At 38.8% G+C, this 27,691-nt stretch overlaps 2 protein-coding genes across 2 annotated transcripts; one reads left to right on the forward strand and one right to left on the reverse strand.

The window, feature by feature from the left end:
* Positions 1–1,017: 1,017 nt before the first annotated feature.
* Positions 1,018–17,283, reverse strand: cdhr1a (cadherin-related family member 1a). The gene is made up of 18 exons (XM_040001677.1): positions 13,640–17,283; positions 13,000–13,385; positions 12,250–12,345; positions 11,678–11,823; positions 11,538–11,588; positions 11,357–11,446; positions 11,177–11,263; positions 10,432–10,548; positions 10,146–10,289; positions 9,544–9,622; positions 9,351–9,451; positions 8,778–8,981; positions 7,966–8,118; positions 7,698–7,862; positions 6,314–6,381; positions 3,886–4,114; positions 3,557–3,814; positions 1,018–2,403 (listed from the first exon to the last, which is right to left on the reverse strand). Exons 2-18 carry the CDS (start codon positions 13,076–13,078, stop codon positions 1,852–1,854), a joined length of 2,619 nt encoding a protein of 872 aa, XP_039857611.1. The 5' UTR covers positions 13,079–13,385; positions 13,640–17,283; the 3' UTR covers positions 1,018–1,851.
* A 1,429-nt stretch (positions 17,284–18,712) lies between these two features.
* On the forward strand, positions 18,713–27,433 carry chst3a (carbohydrate (chondroitin 6) sulfotransferase 3a). The gene is made up of 4 exons (XM_040001678.1): positions 18,713–19,450; positions 21,401–21,557; positions 25,298–25,834; positions 26,101–27,433. The coding sequence occupies exons 2-4, from the start codon at positions 21,415–21,417 to the stop codon at positions 26,795–26,797; spliced, it is 1,377 nt and encodes a 458-aa protein (XP_039857612.1). The 5' UTR covers positions 18,713–19,450; positions 21,401–21,414; the 3' UTR covers positions 26,798–27,433.
* The last annotated feature ends 258 nt before the right edge of the window (positions 27,434–27,691 follow it).

Here is a 27,691-nt window from a genome sequence, read left to right on the forward strand (position 1 = left end):
CAGTGAGTGTGGTGCTCATGGTCAAGTTAAGTTACATAAAGAGTACTAGAGATTAATATGAACTTTAGCTGATAATGCTTAGATTCATTCATCAAATTCTAGCTGCATACCAGCTGCATGGGGTGTAATATGTGTACTAACATAAACAGTGTACTGTCAGTGTAGACGATGGAAATGAGCCAGGACAACTCATGAAACACCTGCTCACATCTGGTTGAATTCAGTTGTGTACATCCTCAAAGAGCAGCAGGTCAGCTAATCACAGCCTGTACATTGAGAAAATCTATTGAAGTACTCAACAGAAATTATTGTGAGCTTTTGCCACCTCTGCATATTTGCAGAACATCTGGTTTAATGAAAAAAACAAAAAAAACAAACAGCACATGTGTAATATTGTTGTGTAAGGCCTTCTTCAAGCATCTCATTTTAATTCCTGTTGTTCATATTTTCATCGTGCTCCAAGACTATTAGTGCTCGAACTATGGCAATATCACAACAAATGATGCAACATGAACATTTGCAAAGTTGAGAATAGCATTTTGAAGTATTTTTAAACACCTTCTTTGTGTTTCACCTCAGGGACAGTAGTTTAAGCAGCTTCTACTGTTACCAGAAAGTGGCAGTAGAGTACGGTTTGCAAGCTCATTAAGACGGCATTTGTCTTAAATTAATGACATCAAAGCTGTGTTTAAGTTTGTGTCAGTGCCTTCAAGGCTACTTTGGACAGGCACACCCGGTAGTGATGATACATGTCACATTAACTATGTTGCAGTCTGGATGCCTGAACAGTTAAATCAGTATGTTTATAAATACTTCAATAAGTACCTTTTCAAATTTTACAGTTCATTGAAAAGTTAAATTTGCTGGTGGAGAAGGGGAAATACTCTACTCCAAAGTAACTCTAAATAATTGTAACCTAAATAAAGTAATCTCATCTTGCAAACTAACAAGTTAATAGAGCTGTATCTATAACATACAGCTTATAATTTGATAATATAGTTTAGGGAGAACTTTAATGTTGCTACGTGTGTTGTTACTTTATTTAACTAAAACTGCATGTATTTGGAAAAACAATGTGCTTTTATTAATAGTAAATTCCCAAAATCTGCCACATAGAAAACAGAAGAAAGAAACACCCAGAAAATAAACATATGGCAGCTGCTACAAAACAGTGATCCAAACAGTACAGCACACCTGCAGAGTCGGATTAAAGGCCCTTCTTATGTGATCACTTGGTCTCCTTCACCTGGGCTGATCTTGTCATAGAGTTCAAGTGTCATGAAATCTCTTGTAAGGAGCTTGGATAGATCCTAAACAAACAGTCTCATTTGTTGAATTCTGAATGACTTCATTTCCAAAACCAAGTTTGCGTTCAGGAATTTTAAATTTGGTGTGTCACCACATAAATAAGGGGGATCTAATTGTTTCAGAGTCATACAAAAGCCAAAGGGTGTGAACTGAAAACATGGTTTGAATAATGACAAACATGCCAGGAATGTTTTTCTGTTTTAATAAAAATTGTGTTATTGATTTACAAGGAGTGAAGCTCTTCGTTGTTTCAGTATATTTCAACACACACACACACACACACACACACACACACACACACACACACACACACACACACACACACACACACACACACACACACACACACAAAGCACTGTTCATGTAGGTTGTGAAAGCATCAGTCTACCGAACAATCCCACCTTCAGGTTCATTTGCTGGCTGCTCTGGAGCTTTTTATCATCACACAGGACTTAACGAAACTCTGTCTGATTGTCTGTCCTTTCTAAGTTCTTGAGATGGCCTCAGGTCTGAGAGTAAAAATAGAACCTTGATTAAATAGTGTTAATGATCTGACTTTCTCTTCTGCTCCAGCCTCATCTTGAGCTCTGAAACCAGCGCTTTGCTCACAGAGTCCTGCCTGGTCACCACTGCCTTCTTTAGAGGTTTGGGTGCCACGGTTGCTGAGACTGTGGGAATGACCCACTGCCTCTCCACCGGGAGGCAAAAAGGTGGTGGAGGGGCACAGGGTGGCGGTGGCGGTGGTGGTGGCCACTGTCTCAAAATCCTGCCAGCATTGTTGTTGTGGTTGACATTCTCCACGATTACCTCTGGTTCCTGCTCTTCCTCTTTAACCTTAAATTTCTGTTCGTTCCTTTCGGGTCTCTTTAAGGGGTTTTTAAAAAGCCAGGTGTGCTGTGTCTTCAGCCTTCTCTTCACACGGCGATTGGGCAGGATCCGGTTGGACTTTTTGTTGCGCATGAATGTTGCGGTGGAGATGAGGACTGTCACTATGATCATGAGACTAATGATACCAGCAAGCATACCTAGGATTTGCAAAGGCTTGTTTCTATTCTGCATTAAAAATGATCCCAAAGGCCCCCCTTTGAGTTGAGTCTGTAAAAGAGCACAGGGAGAATTCACATCCATGGGAGTGAAGTCATACTCTGTCACACAAAAATATGTCCTGTGTATGTTTTGTTGCACTTTGTGCGTTCATCATTTGGTAAAAGATGTGTTAAATAAGTCTTTAGTGCCATTATAATTTACACAGACATAAAGAAAAACAAAGTCGCTTATTTATTAAATGTAGTTTCCTTGATGGACGATTGATTTTGTTGCCTACTTCACTAATTTTTATTAAATTAGTATTCTGCTCTTCTTATATTTTTTCAAGACAAGATCAGAGAGGTTGTCTGGGAAACTAGCGGAGACCATTCAGCATCAGAATCATAATCAGCTTTATTGACCAAGTATGTGCACACAAACAACGAACTGGGCTCCGGCTATTTCTCTGAAAATGAGAATTTATGTGTGACCCAAACACAAACGTAAATAATTTGTTTAATTTGGTCGTAGCGTCATATTAAACCAGAAATACAGGTAAAACAAATTGTATAGGATCATTTATATTGTGCTCCTGTACTCTTTTACAGACACAGCCTTGTTCTGAAATAAAATCCTCTGGACACGGATTGCTACAAATTCTTGGTACCACATACTAATAACAATAGCATTGCTGTGCTGATGAGCTCAAGGCGAGCTTCCTTTATGGCACAGGCCTCCTTATAATCTTTCTGATCTTGCCCTGAGGTTGCACACGTGTCTTTTTCAAAGAGCTGCAGTACATAACAGTTGAAATGAAGACCGTCAGTGAAATGGCAAAGCTGACAATGGTCAAACAAATCCCAAACACTGTCCCTGGACGTTTCCTTAGGCCCATGAAGTATGAGAAAAATCTGGATTTGATCTGTAAACATGACAATTGCATTTGTGTGAGATTCAGTTTTGTATATCACTATACATTCTCAAATTAAAATATTATGGTATTGTACTTTGTATAGTGTTTCAAATTTGATGAATGTGCATAAAAATAATAATAATGAACTGTGGATCTTCTGTTTGATATCATGCTGTTAACATCGCAACTGTGCAGGATGATTTATACAATGTCGATGCATAAAAAACTGGTATCTTAGTGGATTTATCGTGAAGGCCTCACATAGATTTCATTGTCATATTGCTGGTCTTTTGCTTTGTTTCAACTTACAGCTTCAGTGATGTCGATCTTGACGACGGCGGTGGTGGTGAGGGATGGATGGCCTCGGTCACGGGCCTGCACCACCAGCGACCAGGTGCAGTCTCTCTTCTTGGTGATGTTCTGAATGATGGCCATTGACTTGATGTAGGACTTCAGCATGATCTCGCCTGTGTCAGCGTTAATGTCAAAGATATTGTTTTCTGGCTCAGCTTTCATGATGGCATACTCGATAACGTTGTTGGGGACCTCTGCATCATCATCCACAGCCTGCAGACAGTAAGGGTACTGAAAATATTCACTTTTACCAAGTTTCATTTCGTTTAAAGAGAGCTGCATACCTCTATTTTCACTGGAGCGCCAATCACCATGGTCTTCTCAAGGAAGTTATCATAGAAAGCAGGAGAGTGGTCATTCAAGTCCAACACAGTCACAAAGACTTCAGCCAGGTTGTATTTCCCCTCTGTGTCCTCTGCCTTCACATAGAAGTTATACTTGGACCTCACCTCAGCATCCAGGCTTGCCCACGGCTGTGTGTAGATGATCCCAGAGTCAGGTTTGATCAGGAACCTGTGTACAGTGATGAGTCTTCTGTAAACTGACTTCTTTGGACAATGGATATCAAGACACCATGCACCATGAACATTTTATACGTATTTGTTATTGTAGATTATATGATACTTTTTTTCCCTAAACAATTAGTCATCTGTTTTAAGCACTTGGATTGCACTTCTTGCTAAATCTTGGCACTGATTTTGTCACACAGACTGTGAGTTTTGGAGCTTTGAAATATAATTGTGATGTAGGCTGCTAATACCCCAACCTCAAATCTTTAGAGTGTCATTTAGGTCCAGAAAAAACCTACCTCATTTTTAGCTAACACAAAATAAATCTTATTACTTCTAGAAGCCAGATTGTTTTCGTCAGCTGGTCCTGTGACCTTATAAACACATACATTTGGTGCATTATGAAGTGATTGTTATTCAATGGAATGATTTTGTGATTAAGAGTATAGAGTATGCAGCAACAGCAAGTCTTAGCATGGCTAGCTTAACGTTGTATAAAGACTGGAACTAGTTGAAGTCGTGCAGATGCTTTTCGGAGTCTTGTCTCACTGAAAGGTTGCCCTAACTTCTCGTAAATCCAAAAATTGTCATTAAATTGAACGAACAAGATAAAACAAGTTTGAAAGGTGACTTCAGAGGTGTTAGTGAGCGAGGTCAAACTCTGGTTCTCAAACTCTCGGGGTAGGCTCAACTGATGGAGCACAGAACCACTCCTGATGAGGTGGGGACAACCAGGGGAAAAATATGAAATTGAAATAAGAAGAATACTTTTTGGGGGAAACAAACAAGCAGGATGCTGTTATGGAGACCTCATATTACTAAACTTCAACCTATAGTGCTAGATTTTCTTTAATTATGCGATGCTGGAAAGATAAGATACAGTAAAAGATACAGATTGTTTCACAAACTGACTTGTTTAGCTGTCCTACAAGGTTCCAGCACAAGTTAGTCAGAAGCAAAGAGCAGTCTATTTTCTCCTCCAATCCCATTAAAGGATTATCGCAGACCGAGGGCGGGCAGGCAAAAGGACTGTCTGCTCTTGTGTACACTTAAGCGCTCAACCACAGAGTGTAAAACAGTGTAAAGTCTGCAATATGAACTGCTTTATTCTTTCAGATGCAGAGCCAAAGCATGTGGTCATGCATTGCTTCATAACCATTTTAAAATCAAAGCAGCAATTTCGAGAATAATCTGAGGTGACACAGTTTCAAAATCAGTTTGACTAAACAAGCACGCACTAAGCTAAATCTCTCTCCTCTGCTTATTTTGGAAATCCTTGTCCTTGATGCCTTGATGTGACATCACATATCTCTTCTAATTTATTGCTACAGAGGGGTGTAAAAATACTTTCCCCTTGCATTTGAACAACCAAAGTAGATGGTAACCTCATTCCTACCAGCATGTGCCTGTGGGTTTGTGTTGCAGCTGAACAGACAGTGAACATAAATATAAACCCAAAAAATAAAAGATCCCAATGGCAAGATGTGTCTGTATTTGAAGTGCGAGTAAATGCAAGCTGTGGATATACAGTACTCTGTAATATCAGAAAGAACTGTGCAGTCTTGGATCTGAAGAATGGATTTCTGCTGGGAAACTAATAAAAAGTGAAAAACACCAGTAAATCCTCTGGGCTACAGTGCTTAGGGGAAATAAAAAGAATCAAGTCGTGATATGAAAAACTAGTGTGCTCTTACATATCTGTCCAGCTTTCAGGCAGATGTGTTTTTGCTACAGTGTATGCTTACAGTGTAGTGCATTATTTGAAGAGATTTACTTTATTTGAGCTTCTTGACACAATTGTACATTTGATATGTTTATTCTATAAAATTTGGTTTCACTACTGGAAAAACCCCCACATGTCAGGTGTTGAATTACTATATTTTACTATAGTATAGTAAAATATATTCTTTTTTCTTTGGACTATAAACATTAAAAATATTCTTCTGTGATCACTATCCAAAGACTGATGAATAGACACAGTGAAGGCGAAAAAGTTATTCAGTTATTCTCTGAACATTTAAAACATATATTCTAAAATCAAATTAATGCTGTTTCTACACCAATAAATGTGAATATGTGGCGGTCTTGTGGAGATGTTGCAGAGATGTTACATCTGAATATGTGAATGGAACAACAGCATTTAAAAGGACTCATTTTTGCTGTGTCCTACTGGCAAAACATAAAGCTCATTTATTGCACTTACAGCTCAGCCCCTGATCCATAGATAGAGTACTTCACTTCACCCCAAGGTCCTGAGTCTGGGTCAAATGCCTGTAGACAGGTATCAATGAATCAATCAGTCAATAAAATCTTTATTTTGAACATAAAGTAAAGACAAAATCAGCAAAAGCCATCATATTCACATGAGAAAAACAAAAACAAAATTCACGTTCACACAGATTCATGTTATTGTAATATGTTTATGCACTGAGTAATTATACTTTCATTAATTATTTGTAATTATTTAATAATTATTTAACTACTCTAGTATTGTAACAGTATTATTTTTAATATGTCATTAGATACAAATATCCATCCATCCATCTATCTGAGCAACCACAGGGCGAGAAGGAGGGTCCATGCAATTATCAATATTTAATGTACAACCTAATAGACATTTAGCACCCTGTCTCATCCACATAGTGCCGTGTAAGTGAATGACAGAGCTATGATAGATCATAGAGAATAAAATGTCATGTTTGGCTGTAGATTAAACACCTGAGTTCAACACAAGTTTTACAGCAGTGAGTTTAATATGTTGCAGCACCTATCCTACACTAAACTGTCATTCAAGCACGGCCAATGACCAGTACTGTGTTGACTTGCCTTTTCTCTTTCCTCTTTCTTTTTAGTTTGCATCTGTTTTCGTCATGAATGAAGAAAAATCTGCACTTTCGTGTTGTCTGCCAGCATGGACTCAGTAAACTGAATGAAAATGTGCTCAACTGGAACATGATGTTTCATGGGTCAGCTATAAAAAGACAGATTTTTGATGTCATAGGAACATCATCATCATCATCGGCTAATCTTTGTGTCTGTAGCTGCTGGGATGCCTGTTCACTGTCTCTATGCGTCCAAGGTCAGTTGTTGGCTGCTCTTCTATCTGATTGAAATTGCCTGGGATCAAGGCAACAAACCCCTGTGGTGTTCACGCAAGGTCAGGATTTAATAATGAGCCTCCCTGTTGCTTTGAGCCCCTGTGGGGCTGACAGGAACAGACAAGGGCAAAAGACGATGTGATCCAAGTATCAATCAAATCGTCATGTCCTTAAGTGTTCCTTTTACTTCAGTACATATTTTGATGCTGTAGAGGCATGTGCTGCTAAGCATCAGAGAAAAAAAACATGTCTGTGAATTTGGTGTTACACAACAAAATGAAAGTGATAGCCATCTGGCAGCTTACGTCGCCTAGCTTTTATCTACATGTTTTCACATATTATCCCAACCCTCCCCGCTCAAAAAGTCTACATTTAGGGGATTAATAGCCCTCTTGGGCATTTTGTTAAAATCAGCATTCCTCTTCAGCACTGAGTGACGTACATTGGTGATGGCATGTATTTTTAGACAGGATGAAGAGACTGGCTCACCGTGACTGTGACCACATTGGAGCCACCGGGTGAATTTTCTGGAATTCTGGCAATGTAGTAATCTGAAGAGAATTTGGGAGCGTTGTCATTGGTGTCCAGGAGATGAATGACGATGTCCGCTGTAGCGCTGAATTTCTCTGGTGTGTCGATCTCAACCGCAAGGAGCTGAGGAAGAAAAAAATATTAGAAATATACATGCATTTTTCAAACCTAATTTTAATCTACTGTAGTGCATGTATATTTTGGCATGCTATTGTAAATAATTTACCTTGTATGTTAGAAAGTGGTATTTCTCATAGTCCATGGCAGCAGAGTCTTCTACTAAGATTGTGACTTGGGCCTCGTTGAGTACAGTCTGAGGGACAACTCGCAGCATTCTTCCTGGTCCAATCAGTCTCAGGTTGAATTTAGCATTTGCACCCTGCAAAAGCAAAACCACATAATTATCATATCATATCTATGCTTCATATGCATAGATCTATTAATACATAATAATCTGCATTATTTTCAGAGCTAAAAAAAAAGCAGGCATGTAGTAAAGTCTCTTATAAAAGTGATGAGTAGCAGCAATAATATTCTGGCTCACACAGAAAGATACTGTCTGACGCTGCAACATTATTATCAGAAAATATATTTAGTGAAAATCAGTCATATGGCTCATAAAGTACACAGAGCTGAAAACACAAAGACACTTGCGTAAGCTGGCAAATGGCACAGAAAGCACCTTTTAATTGTGTTGGATTCCTTTCAAACTCATGCAATTTTAGAAGGATTGACTGTGATAATGGCAGGATTAAAGTCATTATGAGGACAGAAACACAGACTCTGTCCTGAACACTATGCTGTGCTATGATGCTATGATTGATGTTGACTAAATCAGTTACTCATTAGATAACATTATAATTATTACAGAAAACAAATGCTATTACATAAAAACCAGTCATTGTTACTCTTGGCTGGCTAAGGCACCTTTGAAAGACAATCATGAGTAGTACGAGTGTTGAAAAATACCTGCAAAAAAGGAAAACTTGAAGCTTGTCATAGTCAGTGTAGAGAAAATAAGACAACAAAGGTGTTCACCTGATCAGAGTCATTGACGGTGATTTTCAGCCCCCGGAGGATCTCTCCCTCGGGTGGATGCTCATACATGGTCAACTCAAACGTGCTCTGTGGGCCGTTCTCTCCATAGAAAGTAGGCGGATTGTTATTTAGGTCCACAACACGGATCACCACTGTGGTGACCTCATAGTCCATGAGTCTGCCTTCGGGACTTACTTCTGAAGCCTGAACAGATGGAGTAAAAGTCAAGGTATATTTATCACTCTTAGAATCAGAGACATGGGCCGATTGGGTATTTTATCTACCAATTTTACTACCGTGTTTTTCCCCCTAATTTTCCTTGTAGATTCATTGAGCCACTGTTCAGCTAATCAATGCACTTTGATTAGGTCTATAAACATTTTTGTGTGGACACAAGCACTTGTAAATAAAATCAGAAGTACAAAAAAATCCCAAAGTGTTTGTTTACATGCAAGTCATTAGAAAATAGCTGTCTGAGAAGATCAGGCTTTGATTTATAAAGCAGTTATTATATTAAAATAATATAGGAGAGAATGTATGCAAAACAGAGTTGGTGACTGAACAGCAACTTACCCTGACTTTAATGTTGAAGATTTCTCTCTTCAGATAAATGGGGAGAGTCAACAGGGTGATGCAACCGCTTGTTTTATTGATACTAAAAACACCGTCATCACCTGGTGAAAAATATTAGATGGATGAACCTTTATATAAATATTTCTCCCTTCATTTTAAGATGATTGTAGCTTTCTTTGACAAAATGGCTCACCATCATCGAATGAATAACGGACTGGATTTGGGTTCCCCACATCACCATCTCGGGCCTCAACAGTGAATATTTCAGATCCCTAGAGAGAGTAAGGTAGAAAGATTTTGCATTTAATAAATTGGTGGTGGCATGCATCTATAAAAAATAGATCTTCAAAAGCCTCTTTTTGAACCACCATGTGTCTGGTGCAGTTAGCCACAACAAATCGCCAAAATCTAACCTTCTCCCTGTTTTCAAAGGCTCATTTAAATGTCACACTCCTAATTATTCTCATTTGGATGAAAGTCAGACTGTGTAAACTTGCTGTGATGAGCTACTGCTGTGACATTTTGCAATAGTGATAAAGCAGTGAAATGCCAGTAATTAAAGCTATGTGATGTGATGTGCCTTGGGTTTTGGGCTCTTTTGTTAGTTATTATTTATACTGCCAATATAAAACCTAATCATTCCACATGATGCCGCTTTATGACAGCAGTGTAACTAAGTTGTCCTAAACGAAAAAGAAAATGACAAAAATGTAGCCATTGTGCTAACTGCCACGTATTTCAACTCTAGACTAAAATCAGTGCATAAAATCACCGGGGGAGCGTTTTCATACTCACTGGCACTGAGATTTCGTAAACATAGCCAAAGTAGGGAGTCCCAATGAAAGATGGCAGAGTGTCTTGAGCATCAATCACATTAATTGTCAGGGTAGCAGAGGAGGACATAAACTGCTCCTTCCCATTAAAGCTCCCACCACCATCCTAGAACAAAAGTAATAACAGTTTAAATCTGCATTTTTAAATGTAAGTCTCCTAGATCAAGAAATTGCTAATTTACATGTTCCTCTGCTATAATCATGTTTCATGATTTTATGTCCATCTTTGAGTATAATACACCAAGCACCTTTGCAATAACAATGACAAAGTGTGTCTTTGCTTTCTCATAGTCCAGCATTTCTCCAGATTTGATACGAAGGACTCCACTGTGTCTGTCGATGGCAAACAGAGTGGACTGAGCACTCTGCAAAGAAAATGGAACAAATGCATGATTTTAAAAGCACACGCAGAAACACAAATAAGGGGTTACATGAGCAAAAGCCTGTCACTGGCACTCTTAAAACCCTTTAACAAACACTCACATGAAAAGTGGTCAGATGACAGAATAAAACCATACAAAAGCTCCTTGAAATAAGCCAATTCCAATATCCAGTCTTTGCCCATCTGGATGTAAAGTACCCATATGCTCAAAGACATAGCAGGCAGGTGAAAGCTGTTGTGTCCAGATGTGGACTGCCTGTCTCCTACTTCCAAGCCAGCTGTTCTTTGTTCTTAATAGTCCAAAGTGCAAACTAACATTGTGTCGCTGAGCCACCCCTCGCCGACAAAAATGTAACTGCCATTTAATCCTCATCTTCATAACTACACCAACATATTCAGGCACAAATACACAGTAACACAGGAAAATATATGTAACCCCTGCTTAGTACAACTATACGTCATCAGTGTTGAAAGCAGATTATTGAAAAAACTTAGCGGTTTACAATTTTACCTAACAAGTAAAAGAGCCCCGGGAGGTGACACAAATCCCTTTGGGGTTGTGTAAGGAAGGGCGTGTGAGTGGGCAATATTTTCCCACTGCAAAGTGATACCTGTAGGTAGTAGGTGACCGAGCCCCCTGAGCCTGTGTCTCTGTCCACTGCCTCAACTTTGTAGATACTGCTTCCAGACTCTGTTGTCTACAATGTCCAAGAAAGAAAAGGTAACGTTTAGAGCTTAACAAGACCCTTTTCACTTGGAGAGACAGATACTGTTGTCTCGGCTTAACTTACTTCCAGTACATCAATGATCGCAGGCATGTTTTGGAATTCAGGCTTTTCATCATTTGCATCCATTACAAATATTGTCACTCTTTCCACAACCTAAAAGCAAGAACCGACAGTAGGATAAAACCACAAAGCATGTTGAAGTTTAGTATTTTGACTTTTTTTAAAAGGAGCTAAAAGTTGATACCTTGCTTTGCCCATCAGTGATGCTGACAAGAACATCAATAGAGTCTTGTTTCTAAGTAAATAATAGTAGTAGGTTAATACATCAACCAAGTTGTTATAAAAACACTGAATTGTCGATCTGTACATCTTTGTAAAGTTTACCTCTCTGTCCAGCCTTTCTACTAATGTAATGTTTCCAGATTTGGAGTCGACCCTGAAGTACTCTTTGGACCCTGGATCAAAGGAAAGGCCGTACCTCACCTCTTGGCCTTCAGGATCTGTGCCATTAAGACGATAAATTTGTGTACCTATAGAGAGATATCATTATTAAGAGTAAATATCCCCTCACAGAAACAAATCGTGGAAAGGTAAACAGTTTCTAACCATTTACTATGAGGTGCACGTTTCTTTTGGTAACAACTGCTGTGGAACAAACCAGGCTGAAACACTAAGTACCATTTGGAGTATCCAGACTGATGCAAGGTGTAGAGGGACAGCTGCACTGCATTCGCAGCCAGCAAACTGTCCCTGACATCAACAGGTGGCAGCAGCAGATGAGCATGTTAGTGTGAGTGCATACACGCCACGCAACATCTGTTCATCTATCAAAGACTACTTAACATCCTGGACTCTCACATATTGGCCACCACAACACACCATTTTGATGATTGGTTGTTCTACAGTCCTATTAGCTGTTCACACTAAATGTTCCCCAGTACAGAGGTCAATCTCACCAACAGCAGTGTCCTCTGAGAGGCTGAACAAGGCCAGGTTTCCATTGTAACTGTAGGGTCCATTGTCGTAGAAATATGGAGCAAAATCTGCTTGTGCTGCCGGCAGACACATAAATCAGAGAGAATAATATTTAAATGTCACAGGTTTATTTGGCATAATCTTTGAAAGAAGAAATTGTGCTCCCTGAACTATCGGTGAGTGGAGGGAATAAAGCACAACCTTAATCTATGACTGAATCAGTCTACTGAGTGTTTTGTACACATACTACTGATATGAATTTGTAATTTTAACTGGTTCTCTCTCTATAAATGCTAAAATGGCAGAAGAAATGCTATGTAAACTGTATACACAACCTCCTCTTTCTTTGCAGTTTGTCTGGGATTAAAGGTGCATTACATCAACCTCCTAAGATACTCTTTCTATACATAGACCTGCGATCTCTGCTGCTTTTACCTGTAATACGATTCCCGTTATTTAAAACAGTTTTATCTACTATTGCATATCAGCTTTAAAACTAATTTCATAAAACAAGCAAATAATTTTGTGTACCGGTATCTTAAAAAAATACTTATATTTCCATTTGGAAAACCCAGGACATAAATAAACTGAAAACTGAGTGGAGGTTCTTTATAACAGTGACAGAATTACAAAATTAATACATAAAATAGCCCAGAGTCTGAATATCATTCACAATCTGATCGCATCAGGATTAGTAAACAGTAAACAGACAAACAATAAGGTAAACTTACCAAAGCAGGCATGCACAAACACAAACAGTAGTAGCAAATGTGGTATCCTTACATGCTTCATCCTAAAGAATAAAGTCATGAAATCGCACCATGAAGACGGCTTCGTCAAGAGACCTCTACATGAGCTACACTTCTCAAGGTGTTCTCTGGCAACTGGAGAAGGCTAAACGCAGATGCTCACATACTAATCCAATGACACATCTTAAGAGCTGCTTCAGGGCCCCCGTAGTCTCCAACTGGGCCTTAGCAACCAAAAGGCCAAAGGAGATGACTCTGTCTGCAAAAGCTGTACGTCTACAACTTTGCAGTAGATGTACAGCTATATTCTTCACATTTTCAACTTTTAATGTAAATTGTGTTATTACTAGCCAGAAATATACAGAAATCTGTTTTATTCTGATGTTGTCTAAATGATAATTCATAAATGTGAAGTTATTATCGCACTTTTTACAATCACTGGTCACAGTGAAACATAACGATCAGGATGTTAATTTTGTTTTTTAGTTTTAAAGCTTTGATTTATGATCTGCTCTGAATGACCGCAGTCTCAGCTATGTAACCCCCCCACCCCCCGTACTAAATATAATGACCATTTCACATAAAATATTGTGACCAACTATGTTTGATGTAAATTCTATACTGTAACTGTAGTCAGTGATTTGTTTATATTGGACAAGGGTACAATCTGCCATGCAGACTTTACAACCATATGTTTCAGTAACATAAAAAACCTTCACTACCTATGCAAGTAGCTTTTATGTTGAACTTTTACAACTAAAAACATCACATGTAGTACTAAAGCGGGCTAATCTTCTTGATTGATAATCTCATTTTCCAGCAGGTGGAAATCTCCTGTAAACAAATGTTATATAATACTTATCCAGAGGTCCTCTTTTTACCAAGGTAGTTATTATTATTATTTTTTTTTACAAATATTTACAAACAAAACATAAATGTTTCCAAATTTGATAGTTTTAAATTCATTTTTTCACTAATCCAAATAGTCAGTCAACATCACTTAAAGTGACTCAAATAATCTAATAATTCTTTCTCAGTTCTCTAGAGTGCAGTAATGTTTAAAAATCCAAGTAAAGACCTCAAACTCGCTGTCTCTATCCTGCTGAAAGAGGCCTAATATAATGTACGAGGGTGTACATGGTCTGCAACGGGGCTTAAGTAGGTGGTACATGTGAATGTAATGTCAACATGGATGGCAGGAGCCCAAATCATCACACTGTCTACCAGTTTACCTTATTCCTGGTGCCAGGTGTTCTCCAGGTAAGTGATTTACACACAGTGGGCAATCCACGTGATGTAAAGGAAAACATGATTTCTCAAACCAGGCCACCTTCTTCCATTATCGTGGCAAGTTCTCATGGTGAAGTGTCCATCGTTGATGCTTTTGGTGGTGGACAGGGGCCTCACTAGTCTGCAGGTATATATACACAACAAACCGTATTGCATTGTGTATTCTGACACTTTTCTATCAGAACCAGCATGAAATTTTTTTGCATTTTGAACTACAGTAGCTCATCTGTTGGATCGGACCACACGGCCCAGCCTTCACATGGCTGCCCATGACCCTGTTGCTCTTTCACCACTGCAATAGATATTGACCACTGCAGACTAGGAACACCCTGCAAGAGATGTAGTTTTCAACATGCTCCGACCCAATCATCCAGCCATCAAACTCAAATCCTTACACTTGCCCATTTTTCCTGCTTGTAGCACATCAACTTTTAGGGCAAAATGTTCTGTTGCTCCTTAATATGGGATGGAACAGTATCCCACTCACTAACAAGCGAAGAGATAGTCAGTGTTATGCCTGATGTGTGTTTATAGATAGCCTTTTATATCCACATTTCTATTGCATAGCTATCTACTATCTACTTTATAAGCTCAAAGTGCAGACCAAAAAACAAGAAGGAAAAAAAATCCCATTTGTTTTTCATTGGCAGATGTTATATGTTTCTTCCCCACTTGGAAAATAGGTCAAGTATACAAATGCATTGTTTAATTTCTATGCATACCATTAAAACACTTTGCATGAAAGAGGATTTACACACGTGAATAAAGCATTTCAGCATCCAGTCTCGTGCTGATATTAAATCTACTATATATAATCTGAGCTTTTGTCCTAGAACTTATAGTGGATAACATGTTCTAAGTGTGTGCGTAATTCACGAATGTTTTCACTCATAAAAACACAAAACACAGATGCAGAACATCAGGAGCATCAGTACAGTTTAATATCACTGACCTCTGACAGCAGTTAAATTCTCAGCATATATGATGAAAGCTTTCGGACTGGGCATGTAAATATCCAGCATTCAAAGAGATCAATCATTTTCATGCCTTTTGAAACTCTTACACAATATACTTACTGAAAATGGTCACATGTCAAGTTACTTCTGTGTTGGTACTTAGGGTCATGCCTCCAGCTTTAATTTTTGTAATACTGACGGATGGCATGCATTAAACCACTGTTCTCTAAACTGTACACATGTGATGCATGGAGCCTAACTCTGGTAATATAAACTACATCAGATGTAAATATGAAGCACGGTTAGCACTTACATTGTGGTTGTAAAAAAGCCCAACTGAGTTATGGCACATAACCTTATGTAGGTTCAAAAACAAGTACTTTATATGTGTGCTTATATTTAATAATAGTCATATGAATGCTATGAAGGTTTTTATATCTTCCCAATGATGAGTGTAAAAAGTATGGCTAAAAGTTCACTGTTTTATAGTTTCTAGTATTGTGATTTCAATTATTGTGACATATGTGATAAGCTTCTGATTGTTGGTGACAGACCATAAGGATGCCCAAAGGAATTTTAGGGCCATACCTAATCACTAAGACTAAACCTGCCTCAGTGTAACCTGAACCATTTGTACTAGCTGCCAACAAATGACAATGATAAGCTTCCAGATGGGTCACATTTGTCATACCACATTTTTGAATGGGTTTATGTTAACATAAAAGATTTAGCATCAAGATGAAACCATAAAAAAGATAAATTTAAGGAATAAAGAGCAGCAGAAGACGAACATGTTGTATCACAAAACAATCAGGGAAGCAAACACAGCAAGAGAGTTCTTTCCAAAATAAAGGTCAAACATGGATTCAATCACTTATAGCTTCTGAATATGTGTAAAACACCTGCATGAAGAATCGTTCAAACCAAGTATTAAAAAGGGGAAGCTCTTCAAGTTTCATTATTTCTCCATAAAGTGTTACAGTTACACTGGATTTTTCCTTTCACATATTGCAGCTACTATCTAGTGACAAAAAATAAACCCTAAATTATAAAATGCCAAATAAATGAAAACACTGATTATTTATTTACACAAAAGAAAGTAAGCAAACTAAAACTATAGCCGACTATTTTACAAAATTAAAGTGATAGCTGAAGCATTTAAATACATTTTATTTCAGATTCCATGTAATGATGATCATATGACTGAATGTTTCTGCCATGAACATTTCAGCTTGTTGTACAGGATTAGAGTACATAGCTCATATTTAGAACACGTTTTTGGCCACTTATCAAGATGCGATGTTGACAGAGAGAGCTACATGTAGAATTAGTTTGGCTCTGTTTCTGTACATGTCTCTGAAACGTGAGAGTCTGGAAAAAGGACTAGTGAACATGTAGATATGTTTATCACTAAGACGAAGAATATTTTGGATTAATCTTGTTGGGTTTGAAAGAATCTCAAGCATACCAAAGATACACTCAAATCATATATTTTATTCCCTGAAAACAGACTTGTGGGTTTATACGGTATCTGGAGAGCTTGATATGTTTAACATAAATTGATAAAATTCCAGTTAAAACAAGCTGCCCTTTCCCCCCTGCTTAAAAAAATAAATGAAAGGAAAGTCATGTATTTACCTGGGCAGAAAAGGAGATTTACCAAAAATAGAAAGGGAAACTTTGAATAAACTGAACAGTACTTGTATCACTACAAGAGCACCTGTTCTCAAGCTCCCCACTTCAGCTTTGGCCCTTTGGATTATTATTGATAATCTCTAGTGTGGTTTGCCAAGGCCAAAGGTTTGCTTTCAGTCCTGGTCCACTCTAAAACTGGGTCATGCCTTTAATCTCTCCATCCACAGTATACTGTAGGTTAGCAGCCTTTCATTTTCATAAACTGCAAAATGAATACACAGCACATTTTTTTCTGCTGGAGTAACTTTGGACTAAAATGATCATTAGCAGCTGTACAATAAGCAGTTTATATATAATCTATTAACATTTTATTTCCATATTATGGATGGGTCCTGACTACATTAAAAATAAATAAATAAAAGAAATTTTAAATTAAAATGAGGGTTTAGCAGTGAAAAAATATCTAGGAAAACAGCATCAGTAAAAAAAAAAAAAAGTAGTATTCACAACAGTATTAAACTAAAACCTAAAGTAATGTTAACATATGCAGAAAAATGCACAAAATATGGGTATGGTGTGCTTACCTAGTTTGTTGTTTTCAGGGAATGAAAATATATGATTCTTTGGTATGCTTGAGATTCTTTTAAACCCAAAATGTTTAATGAGGATAACAATGCAATCTGACAAAAAAAAAAATCACAATGAATTAAACACTTTAAGCCCTGACAGGAGCCTATGGAGGAGTTCAAACTAAACATTTGCTCTCTGATGCACTGCTCCATACTCTGCTTTTACTTTGCTGCCCCCAAGTGGTACAAATCAGATGGTAAACACTACATGTAAAAATAAACAGGTCTGTTTATTTGGCGTGCGTTTGCTTGGATACAGTTTAGAGACATGACAAAACAAAACAAAAACAAAAACAAAACACAAGCATCTATCTCAAACAGCGGGTCAACTGTAGTAGTGAGTATCCAGCTGTTATATACTTATACAACCACATCTGTAGATGTGTTCTGGACCTTTTTGCCAGCATACACGTAACAATAATAAGCATACATGTAACAATAATAAGAATAGCAATGTTTACCAGCACCCCACAGACAATGTGAAAGTACATTGTACACAGTACTGCATTATGATTCCATGCAAGTTCTTTGAAAATCGACCGGCTCTGTGAAATTGAGGCAATACTAACTAAATACACACACCTGCTTTTGTGACATGCTTGAATAACAGGAAATAAATAACTTATGAAAGCTACAGCATCTGCAAAAAGCCTTTTTTGCTGTGCTCTGTTGTTTCTTGCAGTGTAAAGGTCAGCACTGCTCTTCAAAGTAGCAAGATAGGATGCTAATAAAACGAGCTGCTTAACCTACCCCTACCAAATATAGCTATACAGTAATCAAACCAGTGCAGCAGGATATACACAGGAGTACATCTGCAAAGTCTCACCTGTAAGAAATGAATTATTTTACACTGCAACAATCGAAAGCAAAGAGTGCTTTCTCGTTTTTCTTTGTTTGAATTATTTTCTTGTGGTCTACAGCAGAAGAATAGGCTCAGCTCATTCATTGGGAGTGACTGGGACAAGGACAAGATTAGAAATGAATATATCACAGGGACAGTTCAGGTTGAGTGGTATGAAGACAAAGAGAAGGAATGCTGTGATGGTTTGGACATGTACAGAGAAGGGATAAAGGATACGTTGAACAAAGGATGTTAAAAATGGAGCTGCCAGGCAGGAGGAAATGAGGAAGACCACAGAGAAGATTCATGCATACTGAAGGAGGACATGAAGGAGACTGGTGTCACAGAGGAGGGTAAGATAGGGTGAGATGGAGGCAGATGATCCGGTGTGGTGAGCAGCTTAGTCATGTCATGACCACATTGACTGCAACTTAAAGACAAACATCAACAAAGTACATTTATTTATACATTCAATTTTTTAGGAGCTATTTCAGTACACAATAAGTTTTACTATAGCCCACTTTAGCATGAATGATTCGCGCAGCGCCACGAGGCTTTACCTCTGACAGGAGGTTATTTTAATAGGAAAGGTTCGTTAGAATCACGTGACCTTGTCAACCAACACAGGCTGTCCGGGTGAGAGTTAGGGGTGCTGTGAAGCGTGGCCAGCTCGCTCTTCGTGTCGTGGTGTCCAGCACGAGAGAAAAGTTGGAGAAAAAGTTTTGTAAGAGGAAATACTACGCTTTAACTAGATTTAGGCAACACCGGTGCTTAATTACTTTTATGCGGTTTATCGTTTCCTCTTTTTTTGCTTTACTTTTTTAAATCAGTCAGATTTAATTTAAAAAAGGATATATATACATATGCTTTCGCACTGGTCACTCTTTTTAGTCTTCGTATATCAATGTTTCTGTACGAAGCCTCTGTGCTACATCTGGTGGAGGAGAGCAGCCCGAAACCGGGGATAGTACAATGAAGCCGTGCGTCCATCTCCGAGACAAAGCAGCAGGATGCTACGAAAGGACGGTATTTCTCACAAATCGGGGACATTTCACTTGAACTCACCAAGAGGCCAAACAAAGGTTTGTAAGACACATCATCTGAACATCCCCGCTTCTCATTTTAGTGGCTGCAAATCGCGAAATGGTTAAACAGCGCATATGCAGAGCCGTCGAATCGCACGGGCTTGTAAACATCCTCTTCCTTTTGCTAAAAAGGATGTTGAATTGAGTTTGCTAACCTATTGTTTCAACCTCAAATGCGCGGTTTGTTTTCTGTGATAACAGCAGAAATATGCTGCAATAAGCTGCATTTCCGTTTAGCCCACTTTCCATTACACATATCAATTTCTTATTTAAATAAATCGAATATATGAAGGAATAATGCTTTGATTCCTGCTCATTATATACTGTATTAATACTGTGCAGAAGTATGCAGTAGTCTGTATTCATTCTGGATCAGTAGATGGTACAAATTACACTGAATTAAAATCCCCCTCCCCCCATGAACGACTGCCAGTGCCATAGTGTTGAGCACACCACACATAGAGGGGTGCAAGTGTGAAACAGTGGTAAACAGTGAAATTAAAGTCAGTCAGTTACATAGAAATAATAACACCTGTGCAAACTATAATGGCTCTCAGTATTTGCCTATAGCACCTTATTGTTTACACTTGCACTCCTGCAGGAACAGCAAATCTTTCAGTGAGACTTTTTGGCTTTTAACATCTCCATGAGATGCTGCTCGGAGGCTTTGAAGGCAGCCATTAATGTAATTTGTAGTGAGATGATAAACAGAGTGATGTGTGTTTCTGCCTGAGCAGATAGTCAGATTTGCCAAACGCTCCAGTGACTCTTGAATATGTAAAAGTGCTCATCTCAAGCGCTTCAGCCTGACAGTTTGACGGCTTTGCCGTATTAAACTAAGATAATTGGGGGATATTTACTCACGGAGCACACAATCATTTCACAAACTACTTGAAAATTGTATTTTTTCCTTTAATTATATGCTTTGTAGAAATTATTCACTCTCCTGACAGGACCAAATGGCATGTGCGTGCGTGTCTACATTTCTTTCTCAGCAACACGGAAACGGCATTATTCAGAGTTAAGAAATTTGTTGTGCTGAATGATTTCAATTAAAATTCATTGTCAATATGGTTAACTTGTTTTCAGAGGAGCACTATGACACCAGTGTGGTATGTCTTCCTAACTGGTTTTCCTTGTTATCCATGCCAGCACAGCTCAATATTCCCAAAGCATGGAAGGATTACTACTTTAGCTAATGACACTGAATAGAATTGGAAAATATCATGCTCCGACTTACCCAGCTGTCTATGCTGATAAATTAAAAAAAAAAATTGAGAGTTAGAATTGAAGATTACTGAACTGAAAACCTGCTGAGGCTTGTGTCTTAAAGGTTACTCCACAGCATGGGAAAGCTTTTGGTTTCTAAGAAGGACATGCTGGTGATAAGATGATGATAAGATGACCCAATTCATCAACAGAGACAGTTATAATATGTGTAAAGCTCTACTCAGTTTCCCACGATGTCTTGTATTTGGCTTAATGCTGAATCACTGGGAGTGTTAAAGGACTACTTTGCAGTCAGACTGTTTTAGCCCCTGTACCTCCTGTTTTTGTTTACCCCCCCCCTTTTTTTTAGCCTTTATTTGACACATGCAGAGTGGGACAGATTTGAACCCAGGCCTCGGCTGTAGGTCTCTGTTGCCTGTTCCAACATTTGTCTTTTAACTTATGCCATTCTCCAATCCTGGTGAAAACCAATAGTGTCATTTTCTGTTGCTCTAAGAAATAAGACAAACAAATTTGTAAAAGCTGTTGCTGTTGCACAAGCACCTCAATATAGTTGAAATGTCAGAGCAGCACAAATGCAACCACATATTGGTTAGAGATTAAAAATAGACTGGTTATGTTTCGGTTTGTCTTTAAGCACTAAGGAAGCTCTGTGATTTCACAAATAGCACAAGAACTAACATCCTATTTTTATTTGTCTTTTTTTTCTTTCTTTAGAATGAAGCCTCTGCATGACAAGCTATGACCCAAAGAACAGCACTGTAGAGCTCACATTGCAAAGGGAAGACTTAAGAATGAAGACCAAGTATGCAATCGTCTTTATCTGTATTGTGGCCCTGGTCATCATTGAAAAGGAAAGCAACATCCTCTCTAGGTAAGAGTATGGAGAAGAGTGTGTAATAATCTGCTAAATTTTATATTATATTTGTGCAAATCTGAGGAAAGCTAAAGGGATCTTGTACTTTTTGGGAGGTGTGTTTCCTTTCTTACCAATAAAAATACATATTAAGACCCAGCAGTCTACCTTAGCTTAGCTTGCCTTGATGTAAAGACTTCAGATGTGGCGTTGCCCTGCCCAGATGTGCTTGCCAAGATGTTTCTATGCTTCAGATGAATGCACCTTCTTGATTTAACAATCATAAGAACAATAATCTTAACCCTAAAGCAGCATAAAGCCGGGGAGGATATAATTCTCAGGTGTGAGTTGTCTCACAGGGAGAGTTCCAAGCCTTTATCATATTAAGCTTTTGTTTCCATGCTGAAGTTTTTTTTTTTGAGAAAAACTGTGTTAAGATAATTATGAAAACTTTTGACCTTTGACGGTAGATGACTGTGTTCTTCACTAAGGACACAGAATCTCTAAATACTAGGGGTGCAACGATATTCGTATCGATATTGAACCGTTCGATACAGTGCTTTCGGTTCGGTACGCATATGTATCGAACAATACAACATTTGTAATTTATTTTATCAACTTTCCTTCTGACGATGCTGTCTGTGTTGAGCGCTCAGTGAATCTGCGTTCGACTACTCCGCCTAGGCTGCATTGTCGAGCGCAGATCCACTGAGCGCTCAACACAGACAGCATAGTCAGAAGGAAGAGCGCAGGGCAAGCTAGCAAGACAGAAGTTAAGCTCTCCTTGCAACATGGACCTCCCCACCCTCATTCAGATCTGGCGTTTGGAATTATTTTGGTTTTCATGTGACGTATGACCCTGAAGGTAAGCGAGTCATGGACTAAAGTAAAACAGTATGTTGGATGTGCCACGCAATGCTCAATTACATGGGTGGGAACTAGTGTGTTAGCGCAGTTAGCTCGTTAACGTGTTGGCCGTCTAGCCCCATGCACGGGGCGATAGGCGGTAGCTCGTTAACGGAGATTTGCCGTGTTGTGGCGTTAAGGTCATTTCAACGAGATTAACCTGAAAGCACTAGTGGGAACACAACGAATATGACTGCACATTTACGCCGACATCATCCTAGTGCAAAGACAAAAACAACAAGCATGCATGCTACAAACTTTACCCGAGTCATTTAGACAGCTGTTAGCACATGATTCTCCTTATGCTGCTGAGAATATAGCCCAGAAGAAGCGTATAGTATAGCTTTTATTTTGGAAAGAGACATTTCTCTGTAATAAACTCTCTTTTCCAAAGATGAGTGATTCCTCAATCAGATACAGGGCTCGCAATATCGCTAGCCCGACGTCCTGGGGCTAGCGATTTTTTCAGTCGGGCTACCAAAATCTATCTCTTCCCTGCCCGTCGGGCTATTGTAGGAAGGAAAAATATATGTCAATGCTTTTGCATTCTTTCAGAAATGTAGCTGGGTAATTATGTCATTGGCATCGGTGAGCCACTGTCAATATGTGACATATTGAAATCGCGTTTGAATTTGCGCTTGTTTTTTTGCTTTCACTTTGCAATTGTGTGAACTGTGTATAGAGAGCAACAGCACTGATCTGTGAGTGATGATAATTTGTGCACCAATTCCTCTGACATCGTCTTATTAATCGTTAGCTTACTATGCAAACATGACAAGTGAAATCTCCCGCAGCTTAAACATGTGAGAGGTTGATCGCGCAGAGAATCGCTGAGCTTATGTGAGTGCGTGTGTAAAAGCAGCAGGATATATATTTTAGTTCTGCTGAGCCAAATAAGACAGGTCAGGGTGAAGAAGTGACAGCCAAAGAAAAGCTTACCGCAAAACGGAAAAGTTATGACAAATCAGACTATAAGGCAAAAAGAAAGTGCAGCTTTATGGTTTCATGGACAAAAGAATTTCTGTGGCTGCAATATGACGAGCTAAATAACCAGGGCTGCACATAAGTGGTCCGCAGGTGTGCATTTGCTGTCAAAATAAAAAACACACACAAGGGTTAGGGTTAAATTTAAAAACTGTACTTTTGAGTTAAAATATATATTCATAATTTTAATAAATGACAAATTAAAAAGGCATGAACATTTTTTTTGTATCGAAAAAATATCGAACCGTGACACCAAAGTATCGAACCGAACCGAACCGTGAATTTTGTGTATCGTTGCACCCCTACTAAATACTGGCACAACGCAAGCACAGTCTATTGATTCTTAGCAGTAGTAGTAGAGAAGCTCAACTACCCTGCAGCAGATTTTGAAATGAGAAAATCTTATAGATAAGAAACCCTATCTAAAAAAGATAAAAATGGTACAGTGTCTGTGGTGTATTCATAATTGTCTCTGGTACATTTGTTGTATGGGCAGTATGTGTTCACTGTTTGATTGTGTAATTACGTGTTACGCACTGGCAATGCATGCCGGTAGATGGTAATACAGGAAGTAAAAGAGATGGTCTTACCGCACACAGTGGTCCCGCGTACTTATTCAGATTCAGTTTAAGAATCACACATGGTGTCAGAAGTGCTGTGTGACTTGTAAGACGTGTAGAGAGTAAGGAGCCAAAAGCAGGACTCAAGGTTGTCAAAATAAAAAAAATTTAACATTTTTTAGGTCAAAGGGAAGAAAACTGAATTCAAACAGGGATCACGCCAGAGTAGATGCAGGGACACTTTCAGCTGGAATCAAACCAGTGATCTGAGGCTTGCCAAGAAAATGTATTAGCCACTTCACTGTGAAGGCACACACACAAAAGAAGGACAAATAGACAGAAATATAAAAATATACACCGTAAGCGCTGGTAGGCCAGAGGAGGCAGACTTGAGGACAAGACACTGCTGAACATAATTAACTCAGATTGAATGTCGTGATGCATGCTCAATCATCCAGGTAAGTAAATTCCAAAAGGTTGAGTCTGTTCATCTGGACGTAGCGTTTTCAGTGGGAGAAACGTTTTGGCACTCATCCAAGTGACTTCTTTAGTCTCAGCGGACTGCAGGTTTCCCCAACCTTATAAACAATACATTTGCACAATGACTGAAACCAGCACCACTGACAAACAATGGGCTGTGAGGTTAGTTCATTGATCATTAATATGCAAACTGTCATGACCATTGATCAACAACCCCATTGATCAGTGGCCATTGATCAATGGCCATGAGTACCATTCACAGATAGTTGGGGAATGGCTGCAATCACAGCATTGTAAGATGGTGAAAGATCTATCCTTAGGCCCCCTCCTCGATTCAGAGATGGTCTTCTCTGAATCGGTCATCTATGAATCAAGTTGGGGGCCAAAGGGTAGATCTTTAGGTAGGTTTGCTTGGTTTAGCAGTTGTAAATATTTTGTGTTTTTGTACTGTTGTGTGTTTTAGTCATGTTTTTGTGAAGGAAATTTATAATTTCTTTTGTTTTAATTTGTTATGTACTTTTATTTTGAAAGGACTGGGTTGTAGTTGTACCATGCTTTGGAAGGTGGCCTCATGTGTCAGTGTCACTGATAACTGATCGGGGTTCTGCTTTCCTGTAGGCTATATATATATATCTATATATATATTTTTTTACCTTATAAAAATCCTCTGTGCCTCAAAAGTGCTCTCACCCTTGCTGGTTGTTTTAGTTATAACTCAGACATAAATGCAACTATCAGCTAAATAAAATATATATAAAAAAGAATAAAATGTAACACCTTATGGTTTGCCAATGGATATTTTATAATGAAGTCTATTTATCTTGTCAGGGTCTCTGACAGATTGATCCAGAGGCAGATGCCGCAGCAGCAGGATTTCAGCAACATAACACAAAAGGGCTCCTTGATGGCACTCAAAATGCTGCTGTCGCGACTCTCTGGTACAAAGAGGGATAACTCAAATTTCTCAGAGGAAGAAGAGGAGGAAGAACTGGATGATTCGGGGACATACAGCTACGCCGGTGGCCGTAAGCATGTATTACTCTTGGCCACCACACGGACAGGTTCCTCATTTGTGGGGGAATTTTTTAACCAGCACAGGGAGAACATGTTCTATCTGTTTGAGCCACTGTGGCATGTCGAGCGCATGCTGACCCCGGCTGCAGAGGCAAACAATGGGACAGTGTTGTCGGGAATTTACCGAGATGTACTCCAGGGGCTTTTCCTGTGTGATTTCTCACCTCTTGAGAAGTTCATCTCTCCCCCACCTCAGGACCATGTCACCCCATCTCTTTTCCGCAGAGAGTCTAGTTTATCACTCTGTGAAGAACGGGTCTGCAGTCCTGTAATCAGAGATGTTTTTGAGAGGTATTGTATAAGTTACAAATCCCTGTGCTGCTAATCAAGCCTGTAATCTTTATTTATGCAGCTGCAAAAGGAAGGCCTGATGCTCATGACACTACTTTAACACTAAGCTATCGTCTGTGTGCCTTATTAATAATATTCCCAATGTTCTTCTGCATGACAACAGAGAAAAAATATTAATTTAGTATATGCATGAAATATTAATATTCCCACTATTCAGTTTTGTAAAATGCTTTTTATCATTTAAAAACGTTATCGTCTTGTTTTAGGTATCACTGTAAGAGTCGTCGCTGTGGGCCACTGAACCTAACTCTTGCATCTGAATCCTGCCTTTCCAAACAACACCATGCCATTAAGACTGTTCGTGTGCATCAGCTGGACACACTGCAGCCTTTGGTAGAGGACCCTCGCTTGGATATCAAAGTTATCCAGCTAGTTCGAGATCCAAGAGCTATCTTAGCATCGCGCATGGTGGCGTTCTCTTCAAAATATCACACGTGGAAGGCCTGGGCGCAGAACGGCCAGGTGCCCGAAGATGATGAGGAGGTGAAGAGGCTCAAAGGAAACTGTGATCACATTAGGATGTCTGCAGAGTTTGGACTGAGCCAACCTCACTGGCTCAGGAACCGCTACATGCTGGTCCGCTACGAGGATATCGCCCTCTACCCTATGCAAAAGGCAGAGGAGATGTACAAGTTTGCAGGGATACCATTTAGTTCCCTGGCCAGGGAGTGGATACTGAGGAACACCCAAACCACACAGAAAGCCAGCGGGATTTACTCCACTCAGAAGAACTCATCAGAGCAGGCAGAGAAATGGAGATTTACAATTCCCTTTACATTGGCTCAGGTAGTTCAGAGAGTGTGTGGACCCACCATGAAGCTGTTCGGGTACAGATTTGTGAATGATGAAACGACACTGACCAACAAGTCCATTAGTTTGCTTGAGGATAGATTATTTAATTAATCAGGAGGTCAACATACAGCTGTGAAACTTCAAAATACTGCATGGCATGCAGTGCATGTGAGCCAGCAGAAGCCATTACTGTTCAGATCAAAACTGTTAAACAAAGGTGCCATAAAAATACAAACAAAGGTGCCTCACATGTAGGCCATACAGTAAGATGCTCGCCAATGATGTGCCTCATTGAAATAATGAAAAACTACTTGATAAAGGGAAGTATTTATTTGCATACTGTGTTCACTGAGTAGCCTGAAGATTAAACTTTGTTTCATGCTCTTTATTTCATTTAGAAATGAAACAAGCATAGATATCAAGGCCAAATGTGACAGATTATTGTGTAGGATTTTTGTTAAATCTTCATGGTTGAATTTCATGTTACAAACTTAAAGTGAAAGTTATGTGCATATGTTATCTAAGGGAAATTTTGTCTTAGAGGATCCTAAGACCTTTTCTTAATAACACCCAGTTTGGCTGGTTTCATGTTTTTATACATCAGCATTAGTCTAGGCATTTGCTAGAGTTATGTTCGAGTAGACATGATGTGCTGTGATAGAGTTTTACAAATCTTACTCAGGAAAAGTATGTTGTGTCTCGATGATAAGCATTGATATTTTCTCAACAGTGTGCCGTGTAAGAGAATAGGTTCTTCTTTTGAAAACTCTGAGATTAGAGAATATAAATTAAGAGTTATTTATCAATTTAAAGATGATATATGAGAAGTAGTAACACTCATATATCTATATGAAATATCTACTCAACTATTTTTTTTGTTTTGTTTTTATTATTTCTAGCCAGCAGCCTTAACTGCATCTGTATTAAAGTATTTCTCACTTCTCTAAACGTCCAAGTAGGTTTTGTTTAATTTTGTTGCTTGCGTGAGAGCTGATCTGTTCTTAT

The sequence above is a fragment of the Simochromis diagramma genome, unplaced genomic scaffold, assembly GCF_900408965.1.
Source record: "Simochromis diagramma unplaced genomic scaffold, fSimDia1.1 OVJJ01000421.1, whole genome shotgun sequence".
NCBI lineage: Eukaryota > Metazoa > Chordata > Actinopteri > Cichliformes > Cichlidae > Simochromis > Simochromis diagramma.